The sequence below is a fragment of the Arachis ipaensis genome, chromosome B1, assembly GCF_059453495.1.
Source record: "Arachis ipaensis isolate K30076 ecotype BB chromosome B1, ASM5945349v1, whole genome shotgun sequence".
NCBI lineage: Eukaryota > Viridiplantae > Streptophyta > Magnoliopsida > Fabales > Fabaceae > Arachis > Arachis ipaensis.
The window spans coordinates 48,729,145-48,746,952 of record NC_142436.1 but is presented as its reverse complement, the minus strand read 5'-3'; the positions used below and the strand labels follow the sequence as shown (position 1 = coordinate 48,746,952).

General features: G+C 36.6%; 2 protein-coding genes across 5 annotated transcripts; one reads left to right on the top strand and one right to left on the bottom strand.

The window, feature by feature from the left end:
- Positions 1-7,680: 7,680 nt before the first annotated feature.
- Positions 7,681-12,085, bottom strand: TTN5 (ADP-ribosylation factor family protein). 4 transcript variants are annotated; one of them, XM_016332950.3, is made up of 8 exons: positions 11,429-11,567; positions 10,922-10,952; positions 10,705-10,758; positions 10,274-10,598; positions 10,043-10,153; positions 8,976-9,138; positions 8,723-8,803; positions 7,681-8,078 (listed from the first exon to the last, which is right to left on the bottom strand). In XM_016332950.3, the coding sequence occupies exons 4-8, from the start codon at positions 10,336-10,338 to the stop codon at positions 7,941-7,943; spliced, it is 558 nt and encodes a 185-aa protein (XP_016188436.1). In that variant the 5' UTR covers positions 10,339-10,598; positions 10,705-10,758; positions 10,922-10,952; positions 11,429-11,567; the 3' UTR covers positions 7,681-7,940. The 4 variants fall into 4 exon arrangements, with proteins under 4 accessions (XP_016188436.1, XP_016188445.1, XP_016188459.1 ...); XM_016332959.3 differs by lacking the exon at positions 10,922-10,952 and having other exon boundaries at positions 11,429-12,085; XM_016332973.3 differs by lacking the exon at positions 10,922-10,952 and having other exon boundaries at positions 10,705-10,738; positions 11,429-11,569.
- On the top strand, positions 11,950-14,924 carry LOC107629963 (YbaK/aminoacyl-tRNA synthetase-associated domain-containing protein). Its single transcript, XM_016332939.3, has 5 exons — positions 11,950-12,231; positions 12,330-12,407; positions 12,517-12,601; positions 13,020-13,108; positions 14,363-14,924. Exons 1-5 carry the CDS (start codon positions 11,950-11,952, stop codon positions 14,504-14,506), a joined length of 678 nt encoding a protein of 225 aa, XP_016188425.1. The 3' UTR covers positions 14,507-14,924.
- The last annotated feature ends 2,884 nt before the right edge of the window (positions 14,925-17,808 follow it).

Sequence of the window (17,808 nt, the reverse complement as noted above, 5' to 3'; positions counted from 1 at the left end):
ATACTGAATCTCAGTCTCTCAGTCTCTGTCTCAGTACCTCAAAACAAACACTACCTTATAGTTGTAGGCTTAATCATTGGGACAGAGACTTGATCAAAGTCAATATCCTCTATTTGGTGACAACCCTTAGCCATAAGTAGGGCTGTGCAAAAAAAAATAAAAAAATAAAAAAAAAATTGGATTTTGAGCTTAAACCGAACCAAACCTTCAAAAAACAATCCAACAATGTCCACCTCTAGCTACAAGCTTTTCCTTGTATTTAAGTATTTCATCATTTGAATGTCTATTTATAGCAAATATCCACCTGTATGCTATGATTTTTTAATTTTGCAACCACGTATTGGTTTTATGAAAAGCTTGTATTTTTTGTTGCATTGTTTTCAACCAAAGAGGAGATTTAAGTGCAACAGTAACAGTTGTAAAAGTGTTATAATAAGATCGTTAGTAGTAGAATTTAAAGTAGTTGTTACAGTAGAAAAACAAGTTTAGCAACAGCAATTTTGTTAAACTTTTAGATGTCATTCTTAGGAATTCCTTGGAGTAGAGTCTCCTTGGTTAACTCTGATTTTACAAAACATGCACCAAAATAAAATTTAAGGTAGCAACGATTATCAGGAACCTCTTGTGTGTATCAAGATTTATGATATATGAATAACTAATATTAGAAACTTTACTCTCTATACCATTACCTAACATAATCTGAACTGGTCGTTGGTATTCAAGATGTCGGAGGAATCTGAAGTGACATGTAATTAGTACCAATGTCTGGAAGGCATGATGGATTAGAAAAGGGGGAAGGAGTGGCTTGGCAGGCTTGAGGGTTGTGATAGATTAGGGGATGAGGCTGAAGTAGATTATTAGGTGATGAAGATATTCTGTTGGAAAGATTGACCGTACAATGGACGCAAGAAAGGGTTGTATGGTCGAATCTCCGGCAAACTTGACATTGTGCCCTCTAATTAGTACTTGAATTTCTTTCTTTCCCTGACTATTCTTCCTCCAAAATTGGAAGAAGAATGAACTGAAAACTTGTTTGAATATAGTTTGTTTGTATGGATCCTAAATCTTTCTATCATGCCTTCATAAGAAAGTACCCAACTTCAATAGAGAGATATAATCTGATTTGGCCATAACATATACATTGCATATTCGAAGAAGATTGATGTGGAATGATGGTAGCCATGGATGCTCAACCTAAACTCTAAGATACCGTGATAAATTCTGTAGTGTGGAGAGCATGAGCAGACTGCGGAAGAGAGGAATTGTGTTTGATTACGGAGTGATTATATCAAAAGGTACCTAAGATGTATACAATGCATCCTATATATAGAAGGACTTGAACCTACTAATAACAGATTCAGTTACAAGCTTCTACTATGACTAACTTATGCTCTAAGTAACAACATTGCTAACTGCCATATTAGCTGCAGTACTAATTCCTTCTTGATTAGATGCCATTAGAAGAATGATGGAGTGAGAGAGAAAGAAAGAAAGAAAGGAAGAAAGGAAGGAAGAATCAGAGAGAAAGTGACAACTTTCTGGATCATTTTCTGTGATGTAATCTTTTGAAACTTACAAGAACAAATCACACTTACTAACTTACACTGTTTGAGTATTTATATCAGTTCACTACCCTACACCTTAGTTATAGATGATAAATATCTCCTAAGTAATTTTGGAACCACTTGCATCCTAGCTCTATTAACTCTATGCTTACACTAGTAACTAATTGTACTGCTAACCATCTTCTATGTTATGTAATAATTATCTTGCCCAGATTCTTGATCATTTTCTAAATACTTTGGACAGCTTCGTCGAATGAAACTCTCATAAGAAGATCCATCAAATACTTTGCCAACTAACATTATCCTTTTATTAAATTTGAGTGGCAGTTGCATTTTTAATATTATTCAGCTTGAAAATCTCTTACATATAATTGTCCTTAACCGATTTAGCGTGAGGTTTTATTAAAGATACCAAAGTTACATATCCATCACATAAACATCTAAGTAAATATTTATTCAAAGTGAACTCTACCATACACTCTCTAAAATAAAGGGTAAATTATTTTTTGTGACATATACAGTAATTATTGATAAATTATCCTTTTATCAGAACTACAAAATTCACATTATCTTCTCTTTTCTTTATGTTTTTCTTAAAATTTAATAATAATGTCATTTTCATTATCTCCACCAAATACATCTCTTCCCTAATTTAAAAAAAAAAAAAACAAATGCATTGGTGGGAGCATATTAAACTATTATATTATCACAAAAAATATTAAATTATTATTCAAATAACAATAAGACAAAAATGGAATAAGTATTTTAATATTCACATTCGCCTCAAATATTAATTAATTATTTTATTATTCATGCCATTAACTACCTACAAGAATTTTATTTATCGTGAATTCATATCTGTCATACAAACCCATACCCTCTTGCTTTTCTCCGAACGTAATATCTTCTAATACGAAAAAAAATCTTAAAAAAAAGAGCTGAAAATTTGATAGTTGTGCTCGTTGAAATTGGAGATTAAAAACGTAAGAACAAGTTCAAAATCCTAACTTAATTGATTGGAAATGGTGATTCGATTTAAAAGGAATTAAAATTTTATAATTGGAGAAGAAGAAGTGTATTTGGTGGAATGATGACATTGTTATCAAGTATCAAGAGAAACATAGCCTCAATTGAAAAGAGAAGAGAAGATAACGTGAATCTTGAAACTCTAGTAAAAAGATAATTATCAATAATCAATGTATATATCATAAAGGATAATTTACCCTTTATTTTAAAGAAGATATGGTAGAATTCACCTTTATTCAATAGGCTGATTAGAAACATAGACAAAACTCTTAACAATATACATTGAGTAGCAAGTTAGTTGAACTTAAAAATAATACAACCTCAACAAAAATCAAAGGAGATGGAGAGGAATCGCCACTACTTAACTCATCAATCTGGTACCCAAGTCTGTCACACATTCTTGTCCCCTGTTAAAACAATCTTTTTTTCTCCATAAAAACATTTATCAAGCAAATAGGAACGAGAATGATATGAAATTCTTATTAAGCAAGGTAAAAACTACAATGTACGTTTGCTAGTTTGTTCTTGTGCATCTTTTGAATAGCATACTTTGAAATTTTTTTTCTTTTTTTATTTTGAAAGTCAAAATAAGTTCAACACACTAGGTGGAGCAACAAATAGAAAAAATACATAGTAACTCCTATGTCATCTCCGGTATAGCTATCAACAAAATGAGTTTGTTTCACACCATTTTTTAGAGCTACAAACCTTTTTAGTAATGCATTCCACTACGACCGTTGCCTTATTCTGAAAAATAAGTTCATTTCTACACAACCAGATATTCCATATCACGGAGAAAAATTTCACTAACCATATTTTGCGCTCCTCTTTTCTCAAAAGCACCATCCTCCAACACTCAAAGAGTTCTCTGATGGATCCTGGGATGCACCAAGTCCAACCCATATAAGTAGTCCATGCACACCATATCTGCCAACCATACTCACACGTAACAAACAAATGTTGCACAGATTTAAGGTCCTTGTTACACATCACACAAACATTATCATTCTGATCAATAATGTCGAATCTACTCAAATGATCCTTCATGTTAACTCAACCTACTAGCACAAACCAAGTGAACAACTCCACTCGAGGGGGTACTAGTCCCTTCCAGATTCTATTTGTGTACTTATATCTAAGGATATCATCCTTCAAAGTATGCTCCTGCAAGAGCTGCACAAATGAGTTAGTAGTATAAATGCCTTCCTTGTCAAATTTCTACACCACTTTATTTTGTACACTTGCTATCAATCTCACAGCGTGCAAGATATCTAACATTTGATTCAAACTTTCAGTCTCCCATTGGCGGAGTTTCCTCCTCCATTGGGAGTTCCACTCCTATTCTATCCCATCCCAAAACCCACACTCCCCAATTACAGATCCTTTGTTATTTGAAATCAAGAAAAGCCTCGGAAAAGAGTCTTTCAACTTCGTCGCCTGTAACCATGTATCCTCCTAAAATCTGGTTGCTCTACCATCTCCTACTTCGATAGCAAGTCCATCAATCATCTTCTATCTGACAATTTGCTCTTTTATTTGCAGGTTACATATATCTTTCCACGGGCCCCTTTTGCTGGTAAAACTTGGGTCGATAACAACTGGTTCGGTTCAGATTATTGCACGAGCACACAACTTTCTTCCATAATGGGCATTCTTCCATAGAAAATCTCCATCGCCACTTGAACAATAAAGCGGTGTTGCGAACCATGGCATCTCCCATACCTAGCCCTCCTAGTTTCTTCGGTGCTTGTATCAACTCCCACTTTACAAGAGCCAACCCAGCTCTTCCATCATCCTTCCCCCAAAAGAATTTCTGTTGCAATGAAATTAATTTTTTCACCACCGCAACTGACATTTTATACAAACTCAGATAGTAAATAGCTAGGCTATTGATGACCGACTTAATGAGAACCAACTTCCCTACTTTATTGAGGACCTTTATTTTCCACAAATTAAGTTTCTCCTCTACCTTGTCTATTACCGGCTTCCATATTTTTACCAGTCGTGGGTTAGCCCCTAGATTAATACCTAAATACTTCACTGGAAGAGTTGTCGCCTGGCACCCTAATAACCCGCACGTCCGATCCACCCACTCCTGACTGCAATTTACCGGTATCAAGTTAGACTTTTCAAAGTTGATGCTCAGTCCAGACATTACTTCAAAATACCTCAAGGGTCTCTTGTAATTTCTTACTGTTTCTTCTTCCGGTGGACAAAACAATATAGTGTCATCAGCAAACTGCAGATGCGATAACTCTATATTATCCCTTCCGACTAGAAGAGGGGATATTCTCCTATTTCTTATTGCCTCCCCAATCATCATGTTCAAGACATCTACAACAAGAACGAAAAGAAAGGGTGATAAGGGATCGCCTTGCCGCAGCCCCCTTTCCATCTTGAAAGGTTTTAAAGGTGACCCGTTAACCATTATGGAAATAGATGCTGACCTAATACACTCTGCAACCCATGCCCTCCATCTAATACACTCTACTTTGAAATTTCTATGTCGTACAAGGCTTAGCATTAAATACATCTCTATGCATTTTAGTCGTACAACAATCAAAAAGTAGAATTTCATCCACTTTCATTACATACATAATTTGCGCACCAATCTGAAACAATCACAAGAAGCTCACAAACAAGGAAATCAAGAAGAAAGCAACGTGCACAACTAAAATGATACACGTCTGCTCCTAATTTGGTCGTAATCTTACGTGTTGAGTGTCATCAAAACCCGACATTGAGTGTTACATATCGTTGTCTTTATTTGGAAATCATTCCCATAAAGTGACTTCATTTGAAAATTTCCTCCAACGTTAGTATCGCTATCCTCTCTGAAAACTCCTATTTTATTTTAGAAGTAAGCGTTATGAATCAATATTCTCACTTAAAAGAATCTCTTTTGATCTTTGAGTAAGCGTTACATGTTAGTGTATTACTATCCTCACTTGAGATGATGTAAGAAAAACAATGTTAAGGCTTCCAAATTCATTTCTTACATTTATCAAGCTTTAAGGTCTTTTGGATATGAAGTCCTTAGAAATACCACTTCCATAACCATTCAATAAGTAAGAATTCCAACACATTCCATTAGGAAACTTCAATTGAATACTTTGCTACGATCATTCATCAACTCATATCATTAATCAACATCATAATGCATAATTAATTTTATGGAACTTACAATTCACATCACCTATAGAAAAAGTATCCTTTTAGGACCAGTTTTCTAACCTTTTAAACATTAAAAACCAAGTTCACGGTTCAAAGGACGAAAAACGTCAATTTGGATATCTTTGTCACCAGAGAACTGATCCCTATACATTAGAGAGGATCTATCCTCTGCACTATTAACTCCCAAATTGCATAAGCTTCAGACTACCTCTGTTTTTGTAGAAAATTTTTATAACTTGAATTTCAAGCTAATCCGTTCACTGAAGCTTTATAAAATTTTAAATCACAATACCCCAATATGTCTAATTTAATCTCCAAAATGTGCAGATATAAAATCATTTATTTATATTCAGTTGAAATTTTATAACCTGAGATAAGTCAGCTAACAAGAATTTTCAGAACAGAGGATATGTTTTTCTTTTATGTCTCCTATCAAAAGACCTATTTAAAATACACCAGAATTCATGAAGACATCCAAAAGGGTTACTCAAATTTCAGCTCATTCGAATATATTTCCTAGTTAATAAAATCATAAGGGTCTCTAGATTCCTGAGTGAATCCTAGAAGCAACATCTGTTCTAATAAATTTTTAAAATAACAATTGGTTAGAAAAATCCATAAATGAATTAGGATATGGCCTTATTCTGTTCTTCAACATATAAAATTATTGCTTTAAAATTCCATCTATAACCATCTCAATACCATTTCTCTTTTATAATTTTGGTCATTAGAAACAGAGAAGGATTCTGGACCAACTCTATTCCTAATATTGTTTCAGACATCAAACCACGTTTTGTGTCCATAAAATTAATTTTCCATATACCTCTATATGTTATAAACACTCTGTTAGCTTGTAATCATGTCTAGAATAATTAAAAGAAATTTGACAAAACTGCAGGGAGTGGCAAATCTGTGGCAGCATAGCATTTCTGAAAATCCCTTAATCATTCAATCCAGGAAGCAACAGTCTCATCCGTGATTCTTACTTTAATTAAAAACCGACATCTTTTTCCAAACTTCTTCATTATTAGTTCAACTCTAGATAAGCACTACTACTCAAAAAATCATTCCCGATGTTTCGGCTCATCAGTCTTTTTCTTTTTTTTTGGATGTCTTGGCTCATCAGTCTTAATTCAGTTGTTGGGTCGAGCTAAGCTTAGATCGATGGTTTAGGACATATTAGTTTTCCACATTGAATGGTTGGAATTGCAAACAAATCTTTGGAACTTTAGATACATGTCAGGAACAGAAAGCTCTGAAACTTACGAATTTTCATACAAAGATGGTGAGTGTCTTCTGTGAACTCAAAGCATAGCTAGCCTCTCTCTTCTTCTAGTTTCAGCTTTTCCTCTTCTCTCTTTCAGATTCTCCATGAGGAAGAAGCTTGTGCGCACGTGTGTGGAAGGCGAGGTTTGTGTATAAAAAATGAAAGAAGGATAAGGGAAACATGAATCAAGGAGTAAAACCAACTCAAGGTCGATTCTAAGGGAGAAAGGTGGCACGAATATGGTGGTAAATACTGGTTGGAAGTGGCAAAAAGAGGAAGTGCTATGATCCATAAGATGGATCATAAATTATGCGAAAAGCGCTTGCACGTGGAATTTTACGCGCCGAGAAATTCATGTGCCTGGCTAAAAAATTGTATATGAATATCAACATATTAAAAGCTTTAGATTTGTACATACTGGTACCTTATTACAAAACTGAAGGATAAAGTATGATATAAAATATCGAAAAAAAACTTCTAAGATGAAAAAATTGATAAAATAAAAAAATAATAATTTAATTACTATTAAATTTGTAACTTCTATCATATATGAGTTTTACTACCTTGATTCAAAGATTATTAAACTCTAACTTTGTCACTTAACTAATCTCCCATATTTTTGTCACTAGTTTTCTATCATCTTTCACATTTGAATGAAGCTATCGGACATGCACTCATAAATCATAATCATTCCACTTCAGTTTTATACACCTTCCTACAGTATTCTGACATTTCTTCAAAATCTTACAGTGCCAGAAAAGCAACGACAAGGTAATAAAAATGAAAAAAAAAAAATTTTGAAAATATAAAAACTTGGAAAGTCTCAGTGATGCAATGGACAGTTTATTCCAAAGACAGCATACTAGGTTCAAGGATGCTCAGGAAAGGTTGAACCATTTCCTGAATTATTAATCAAGCATGTAGATTCTGGAGGCTATGTCCTGGACTAACCAATCAAAACCCTCAAGCAGACCCTCGCCAGTGTATGCACTACAGCCAACTATCTTCCAATGACGAGATTTGTCCATGGCTTCCAAGTTAAGCACCTGAGCCGTAAAGGACAATATTAAAAACCAAACAATAATATATTAAACCAGGGATAACTAGCTTGATTTATAAGAATATGGTATGAGAGACTTAACGGTGAGCTTTTCATGATTATGATTGATGCTTACAATTGAAGTGACAATTCATTTGATAGTAATCATATCAAAATCAGTTTTGTTTTCGCATTTTGCATGATACTACCTATAATAGAATAGTGTTTTAGACATGCTTAGGAGTTCAACTCGTTATTCGCATATATGCTGTGTTAAGAAATCTAGAAAAAAGGTTACACTGATTTGAGGAACAGTTAGTTTGTCTTCACTTTCCAAGACAAATGCCAAATACCCTGATCCCCACTTCTCTTTATTTATAGTCACTAACTTCCCCTAACTAACCACCCAACCACATTACCCCAAATGCAAACCAAGACAAAATTCAATGCATGGAAAGGTTAAAGATGATTTGAAATTAGTTCTCAGACAGATTTCAGTGCAGACAATGTTTGGGCATAGAAATTTAACTACAAAAGAGAGCATTTGAGAGAATAAATACAAGTTAAACTATATAAATTTGGTGAGGGAGGCTATAAAAAAGTTAAGGAACTGATGTAGTGATTGCTTAGAGATGACAAAATTAAGTTTACCTTGGCTATCTCTTCAGGCATAAGGGCACCTTTAATGTCCTGTTTATTTGCTAGTATCAATAAGGATGCTCCAGATAGCCTCTATCACAAGGGAAAAAAAAAAGGTATTAAGAACATTAGTAATAATTGAGAAATATAGGAAGTTAAGGGAGAAACAGTTATGAATTGAGCACCTAAGTTAGTAACAATAAGAAAAGAGATACCGCTTTGGTTAAGTACAATAGATACCACTTGGATTGAACAGAAAACAGACCTCTTCCTTTAGGAGGTTATCGAGCTCCATTTTGCAATCATCCAACCTTCTTAGATCTGAACTGTCAACTACCCAAACCAAACCATCCGTTTGCTCGAAGTAGTTTCTCCAATAAGATCGTATTGTTTTCTGTCCCCCGACATCCCATATATTTAGGGTGTACCTGCCATTTCAATGTGTTTACACGCCTTAGCATTTAGTTAATTATTGTACGATATGAAGCAAACAAAGGCCAAAAACAAAAAGAACGAGCATGTTGTGTATCGAAAAAGTGAAAATTACAAGAAAATACTCCCAAATAAATTCTAAAAGGAAATCTTTCACGCACTTAGAATAAATCTCAGCCAACACCCGAGCTAGAAATGGATTCAACAAAATTTTGGGATCTCAATAACAAATATGGAAACAGGACTGCCATCAACTAAGTCATAACTCATAACGCTAAATCGCAGTTCAAGTAAATATAAGTTTTAGTTATGCAACTGTGTTCACAATCAGTACTTTCATGATTGAAACTCACACCTACTTTTTTAAGTGTGATCCATGTATGTCAACCAGAATGTCTAATCATTAAGTTTGACAATCACCTCTTTATTCTGTGTATGACCATGAGAAGGAAGGAAATGGGAATGTTGGAGTGACATATCCTTTAAACACAGCAGCACTCAAATCTAGAAAAGATTAATATCATCTAAGTATGTTTTGATCATACCATCAAACTTTGATGGTTGTTTGGAAATGTCATCACTATTCCAGAACCGTACATGAGATTTTAGTTTCACCACTATCAAACTAACTACATTTCCCAATTGCAGTTTTAGCTGAGATATTTCACTCATCAGTGACAAATTTCAAAAAAAAAAAAAAAAAAAAAATCAAAGTCTTTCCCTTTAAACAAAAGAGTAATGCTACCAAGGGGTCACAACCCATATCTACCCCTAAATAGTGACTATAGTAATATAAACTCATCCTCATATTTTTCTCTCCTAAGAAAAATAGTACAAGATAGCTAACAATAGTAGGGACTGTGATGTTTTGTGAAGTGAAATGAGAAGAAGATTCCTCACTTTTGGTAGGTGATGGTTTTGATGTTGAAGCCAAGAGTAGGACTAATGACGCTAGTATCCTCCCCGTTAATCTTCAAAACGATTGTTGTCTTCCCAGAATTGTCCAATCCCCTGTATAGTATGTAGCAAACAAAGGGCAAGAAGGTAATTAGGAAAAAATAATTCAAGAAAGTAGATAACAAAAACGAGAGAGGGTTTTGAGAGAGAGATCGGAAGTGGAAAGAAACTCACACCATAAGAATTCGCATTTCCTTCTCTTTTCTTTTGATCTTACGAATGATGCTGAGAAGACCCATCGAGAAGAGAAAAGCTCGAAATGCTGGTGGTGGGGCCGAAACGAAGGCCGGAGAGGTTAGGTGAATGTGTCACCGACGCGGCCGGCGGCTCCGCCGATGAGGAAAAGGGATGGTAGCCGTAGCGCAGGAACCTGGAGACGACAATGAGGCCGAGGTGGAGGTTCTCGGGTAACTAGCAACGCTGCAGGCGGAGGATGACGGGGATGTTTTCCAGGAACTTGTGGTGGCCGGCTGGGGCACCCGAAGCGAGATGAGGAAAACTGCAAGTGAAAGAGCTAATATGTTATGGTGAAGGGTTCTGGGGTGGTGAAAGAATATCAAGGATATTACGTAAACAAATTGAAAGCTTGCTGAAAATGGCATTACCAAAACTACAGTGTCGAGTCTGCAATCTCCCAATCTAAAAACATGAGAAAGTACCTATAAAAGTTCCCATTACAATTGTTACCAAATAAAAACCAAAAAATAAAAACACATTTTGTTGTTTCACCAATATATCATCTCAAATAGGTTGTGCAATTGATACAGTTGGGAACCAAAATTGAGTTCCAAGGGAAAAAATGGATCAAAAAATGCAACTTACCCATTTTTAGTCCTAAGCTTTCCAGTATTTCCTATCAGTCACAAACCCAAAAAATATCAACCATTTGACAAGGAATTCATAGTTTATTAATAGTTTTCTGTTAGCTCTATGTTGGGCCTGGTAACAAGATAAATTCACAGCCTAGATATTCTGAACACATGAAAATGCATGGATTGTGTAGATCATATGACCAATATGATTTCTTTCTTGATTTTTTGTAAAGTGGGTCTCTATCATCTCTTTCTCCATTTTCTTTTCTCTTTATCTTAATAAAATTCTTCTCATGAAAAAGAAATAGATAAAAATGAAAATCTCTAAATGGATGAGCAATGAGCAGTGATAGAGTCATCAATCCTCAATTTAATTAACAGGATTAACAAGATTTTCAATTTAAGCAAGAAGTAATGAACAATGAGCACACAGAGTCATCAATCATCATCAAGCAGGGACAGAGCAAAAGCTAATCAACCAAGAACGAGGCTGAGCACTGAGCAGAGCAACCATTACCTTCGGTGAGGGCAGTGAGTAGAGTATGAGGAAGAGCAGTTGAACGCGACGAACGACGGCGACCTGGCGATGACCGCGACGACGGACGAAGAGCGGCCGAACAGGACCCCTGGACGAGAACGCTGGCGACTGGTGAATAAGGAGAGGGATTGGAGACTTGGAGCACGACAACCAGGCGAAGAAGGAAGTTCCTGAGCGCGACGACAACCCCGGACGGCGGCAGAACCGTTGAAGCTAGGGTTTTGGTTTGGGGATTTTTTGAACTTTGCTTCTGATTCATTCACGAATGAGGGGGTGTTGGGGGAAGGGGTGACGCGTTGGGGAGTTGGGTTTTCTTTTTTTTGTGTAAAAGAATTTAATTAATTTTTTTTTTATAAAAGGATGAAATTCTATAGTAGAATTTTTTTTCAAAACTCTTGTAATTTGTAGAAATACTTTTATTCTAGTTAATTAATTTAGTTTTTCTAACACCTAATCCCTCTAGCTAGGTGGCTCTGTAGCAAACTACCACAAGAACAAGAATGGAAGCCCTGGCGGAGCTGGAACGAGTTCAAACCCAGCTCCTGAAACGCATATCGGAGTTAGAAAAACAAAACCAAAACCACTCCACTCCATCAACTGATTCTCCCATCGTTGACGAAGCTGACACCGTTACTCGTCTTTCCTCCATTTTGCGCTCTAACGCCGTTAACGACTTTTCCTTCAAGAGGGTCCCACCTGATTACTACGACTGGTCTCTTGAAGCTCGACGCGATGCCCTCGCTGCTCACTCCATCCAACATCTCTGCAAAAGCATCGTTTTGGTATTCACTATCCTCATTCTCTTCAAACTATAAAATCATTTTATAATTTAATTCATTAGCTGAAATCGTGAAATCTTGTTATCGTGCTCACTGGTCAGGTTAACACGCAAGCGCCCGCTAATGTCGTTGATTGTAGCGATCGCAAAAACTCCAAGTATTATGTTGTTGTGGTTCAGGTGGCCTGTAATTATTTGTTAAATTTTGGGAATGAACTCGTTGCTGTTAGGTGTTAATTTGTCTTTAATTATGCGTCTGTGTATTGCTTTGTTTTGTTTTGTTTTGCAGTACACAGCGCGGTTCAATGCCGAGGCTGTCAAGAATTTTCTGTATTCGCTCAACAATGGAAGCATAGCGAAGAAGAAATTCAACAGTAAGTTATTTTGTTTTTGCATTTTACATCATTCTATTTATGTGCGTAGTGTCTGTGAAGGGGAGCCTTAGTACAACGGTTGAGATGTCACATGTTTAAGCTGGGAAAACAGGTAATTATCTATTAGGCTGCCTACATTATTTCTTTTGGATTCGGCCCTTCTCCAAACCCACATTAATGCGGGATGCCAGTGCACTTGAAAGTGCCTCACCTTTTCCGCTGATTGTTTGGTTATCTTGAGATTAGCACAAGAATGTTTGAATGAAATTTGTAGAATGCGGTGGCATTGGAAGGAAAAAACCAGTGTGTTAGTTATATCAGTTGCAAGTTGTTTAACATTATAGTATTATACCATACTTGTTTATTTTCCAGTCCTTTCTATATTTTGAAATTTGGAAGTTTTATTTATTGTATGCAGTGAGGCTGGCTCCTGAGCAGACATCAACAGACTTAACTGGATATGGGCACAATGCAGTGACTTGTATTGGCATGAAAACTGACATTCCGGTAAGACTTGTCCTGTGGATTAATATAGGAATCTTATGATATGTGCTGACAACAAAATATCTGCAAGTAGTTAACAAGAATATAACTTCTTAAACAAGCTATTTAAGACAAGTAGGGCTATATGACCAACAAAGTTTATCATTTTTTGCTAACACTTGGCCAGCTCTAAATACTAAGCATTAAATTCTAAACCCTAGATCCTAAATGCTAATAGTATAAAGGTAAAGTATTGGCCCAGTGTGTTGGCTAATATTGATAAAATGTTTTTGTTCCCTAACATTTCTCATTTATGGCTCATCACTTTTGTGATTAAGTTGATTTGCCTTGCACTTGGATTAATAATTGGTGTAGACAAGGATTGCTTAGCAACAGAATATGAACAGTGGATGGAATAATTATTCCATCTTTTTTATTTTTAATTTTCTTTTATTTAACTTTGTTTATACAGATTAGTACTTAATCCCCATTCCTTGTTCAAGCTGATGATGTGATCTAGCTGATTACATGTGGCATTTACGAAGTCCCCCCCCCCCCCCCCCCTCTCTCTCTTTTTCTCTCATTTTGGTTGTTGTGTCTTTTTGATGCCTTGGATTAGCAATAAGGCGTATAACCCTTTTTCTAATTATCTGTTGCAACAATAGGTCACAGCCTCTTTTACTTTGCTGTAACATATTAATAGTGTCCCTGCCATATGATCTGTGGTCTCATGAACATCTGTATAAACAACTGAATCTTACCAATCTTTCTTCTGTCCTGCTGTTTCTGGTTCAAAGCTCTAAATTATGCCTGTCTCTCTGTCTAAAATCCAGGTCTGGGTTGACATCAGAAGTTATGTATTTTTTAGGATGTGTCAACAGTTGACCATTTTATGGAACTATGAACTGTCTTCGAGATTGAGTGTTGTCGATCTTTTGCTTGTGCAAATAGCCGCTTAAACATGCAACTTGTTGTCAAGGACATGTTTTCTTGTTTCAAACTTTAATGATGGAGGTGTAATTTTATAAATTGAATGGAATTTAAGACCATAGGTTTGCTCCTTGGACAATGGTCAAATTTGAGACATTCCTTAACATTAATCTGATCGTTTAATCATTTCAAGGACCCGAGGCCCATTATTTAATTTAAAACATATCTTCTGTGCGCACTATTTCTAGTCACAATTCATTCTCTTTTCCAGTTAGATAGCACAATGCATTATGTGTAGGAATTACCCTTCAGTTTGTTCCCTTGTTTGATATTATGGTCTCATTTCAGGTGATTTTGGATGAAGCTATCGTAAAACTGACCCCAGATTTCTTCTGGTTGGGTGGTGGTGAGGTTGATCTTAAGCTTGGAATAAGGACCTCTCAGTTAATCAGATTTGTCAACCCCTTCATTGTCAACTGTAGCGGCAGTTGATTTTGTTACACAAAGAAGTCAGCATAACTAACAGCGCTTGGAGCTTCACTATTTTCAGCTTCCCACTGCATATGAAGTTATGTAGTCTGCATAATATCCTTGTGCTTTATGGAGATACGACTGCAGTCAGCATCATGGCTTCGTATTTTAATTTTCTTGAAGGTTATTAACATCATTAGAGACCCAAAAAAAAATGGTGAGTTGATCCTTTACTTTTTGTATTTATTGTTGAATGAATTTATAACAAGTTTAACACAGGAGGTGATGATGCCTGAGTTTAGAGCAGACCCAGAGCAAGCATCAATTCGTAACAATTCGTAGTAGGATGATTGATCTTTCAGATTCTCACAGAATGCATGATGTATCCACCTGAAAATAGATGAATTAGTTATTATGATGATTATGAATTTGATGTCAACTGAGAGTTGTCGTATTTCTGTTTACAGGACATTCTGTAACCGGATAATGTTAGACAGATCTCTCTCTCTCTCTCTCTCTCTCTCTCTCTCTCTCTCTCTCATAGGCCCATGGTAAGGTAGAGATTTTTTTCTTCTTTTTTTTTTCCCTTTTTGGTTCAAGTGGACAAAAGAAAACAAGCAAAAATAATCAAATTGAGAATTAACTCAATATAAAAGAGGGAAAAGATGTGTAGTTATTGGAGATAATACTCAATTTGGTCCCTGAACTTGCATGTAAGTCTCAATTTAGTTTCTAAAGTTTCAATTGCTTTTATTTAGTCCCCAAATTTTATGAACATAACTCATGTTAGTCCTTGAAACAATTTTCAACGTATAAACGCTAACGGAACACTGTCGTGAACAGCTGGATGCCACACTAAACTTTGTAAAATGATGTCGTTTTAGTTTTGGCACTTAAATAACCCAAAAACATCATAAATGGTGTTTACTAAAATTTTTCCTAACAAAATAAGTGATACGATGCCGTTTTTGAGTTATTTAAATTTCAAAACCAAAATTATATCATTTTACAAGTTTTAATGTGACATCTGATAGTCTATAACACCGTTCTATTAACGTTTTTATACTAAAAATTGTCTCAGGGACTAATATGAGGCACGTTTATAAACTTTAGGGACTAAATAGAGGCAATTGAAATTTTAGGGACTAAATTAAGACTTACGTATAAGTTCAGGGATCAAATTGAGTATTAACTCGTAGTTATTGCTCTTGAAAATAATACTAGTTAAAATCAACTTTTTTTTTAAAGTGGAGCTTAACACGTGAAGTGGAGCAATACAAAACGGAAAATAAAGACAAGCATCAACACAACAGGAACTTATATCCCCATGTTATCTCCGGCATTGCCATCAACAACCAAAGGGATTTGCACCTAGCCACTCCTTGTAGTTCAGAGAGTACATGTCAACAATCTCTTCCACTCCTTTACTCTTGTTCTGAAATAGTCTTCTATTTCTTTCCAACCACAAATTCCAGATAATCGCGCAGAAGCTCCCCATCCATGCCTTACGATCCGCCTTTCTAGCTGTGACCTCAGTCCAACTTAGGAAATGTTCCTTCAACGAACCCGGACAAGACCATAATCTACCAGCATAAGATAGTCATGCACACCAAACCTGCCAAGAAAAGCTACATCCTAGAAGCAAGTGGTGACCAGACTCAACACAATTATTGCATAATACACATAAGGTATCTTGTTGGTTAATAACTCCAAGTCGACTCAGTCTCTCCTTCGTACTGATTCTGTCAGTCAATGCAAACCAAACAAACACCTCCACTCTTGGTGGCACGAGTCCTTTCCAGATAGTACTTGTAAAGCTATAGCTTGTGATCTCCTCCGGGACCATGTCCGCCTGCATTACCTGCACAAATGAGTTAGTTGTAAAAACACCTTGTTTATCATATTTCCACACAATTTTGTCCTGTCTGTCATATGCAAGTCTAACCAGCCTTAACTCATCAAGTAGCTGGTTCACAAGATCCAACTCCCATTGGAACAATTGTCGGCGCCATTGGAAGTTCCATATCCACTCTAACCCATCCCAAAACCCACAATCCCCTATCACCAATCCTACTTGGTTTGAAACAGAGTAAAGTCTAGGAAATCGATCTTTCAACAACCCTCCAAGTAGCCAGGCGTCCTCCCAGAAGCGAGTTTCTCTTCCATCTCCAACCTCCATAGACAACTCATCAATCATCTTCTGCCTCAGTTCTTGACTCTTGAACTGTAACTGACAAATATCCCTCCACGCCCCCCCCCCCCCCCCCGCGCCGCACTGGTAATTCTTGGGTGGACAAAGGCACAGTTGGATTTAGATTATTACAGGAACAGACCACCTTCTTCCACAACGGACATTCTTCCTTAGAAAATCGCCACCACCATTTAAATAGGAGAGCTGTGTTCCGGATCATAGCATCTCCAATTCCTAGGCCTCCTAGCCTTTTAGGAGCCTGCACCACCTCCCACTTGACCATAGCCATACCATTCCTCCCATCTTCCTTACTCCATAGGAATCTTCTCTGTAATGAGATCAATTTCTCCGCTACCGCCTTAGGCATCTTATACAAGATTAGATAATACACCGGGAGGCTATTCAGCACAGATTTGATAAGCACCAACTTTCCAGCTTTGTTGAGGACCTTGGCTTTCCAGAGGCTAAGCTTTTCCTCCACTCTGTCTATAATTGGCTTCCAAGTCTTAACCAACTTCGGATTTGCTCCAAGCGAGATTCCCAGGTATTTTACTGGAAGAGTTGCTTCCTTACATCCCAACACCCTGCACATACGCCGTACCCATAGCTCATCACAGTTAATAGGAATCAAACTAGATTTGTCAAAATTGATACTTAAGCCCGACATCAACTCAAAGCACCGTAGTAACCTCTTGTAATTTTTAATGGTTTCTTCCTCAGGTGGGCAAAACAAAACCGTATCATCTGCAAACTGAAGATGTGACAGCTGGATATGATCCCTCCCAACCAACAACGGCGATATACGACCGTCCCCAACGGCCTCTACAATCATCCTGTGCAAGACATCCACAACAAGAACAAATAAAAAGGGGGACAGAGGATCACCTTGTCTCAAACCCCTTTCCATCTTGAACGGCTTAGAAGGTGATCCATTTATCAACACTGACATAGAACACGTGCTAATGCATTCCATAACCCAGCCCCTCCACCTTTCTCCAAACCCCATCTTTTGCAGAACAAGATCCACAAAGCTCCACTTCACCCTATCATATGCTTTCTGAAAATCTAACTTAACAATTGCCGCTTCCTTTTTCCTTAGTTTGAACCACTGGACAGTTTCACACGCTATCAG

Bases quoted from the DNA above. Each gene is read 5' to 3' on its own strand.
- TTN5 (XM_016332959.3), bottom strand. From the start codon at position 10,338: ATGGGTCTTCTCAGCATCATTCGTAAGATCAAAAGAAAAGAGAAGGAA. The intron at 9,139-10,042 runs GTGAGGAATCTT...TTGAAATGGCAG, and splicing joins AAAACCATCACCTACCAAAA to GTACACCCTAAATATATGGG. The intron at 8,804-8,975 runs GTCTGTTTTCTG...CCCTTGTGATAG, and splicing joins ATAACCTCCTAAAGGAAGAG to AGGCTATCTGGAGCATCCTT.
- LOC107629963 (XM_016332939.3), top strand. From the start codon at position 11,950: ATGGAAGCCCTGGCGGAGCTGGAACGAGTTCAAACCCAGCTCCTGAAA. The intron at 12,408-12,516 runs GTGGCCTGTAAT...TTTGTTTTGCAG, and splicing joins ATTATGTTGTTGTGGTTCAG to TACACAGCGCGGTTCAATGC. The intron at 13,109-14,362 runs GTAAGACTTGTC...GTCTCATTTCAG, and splicing joins GCATGAAAACTGACATTCCG to GTGATTTTGGATGAAGCTAT.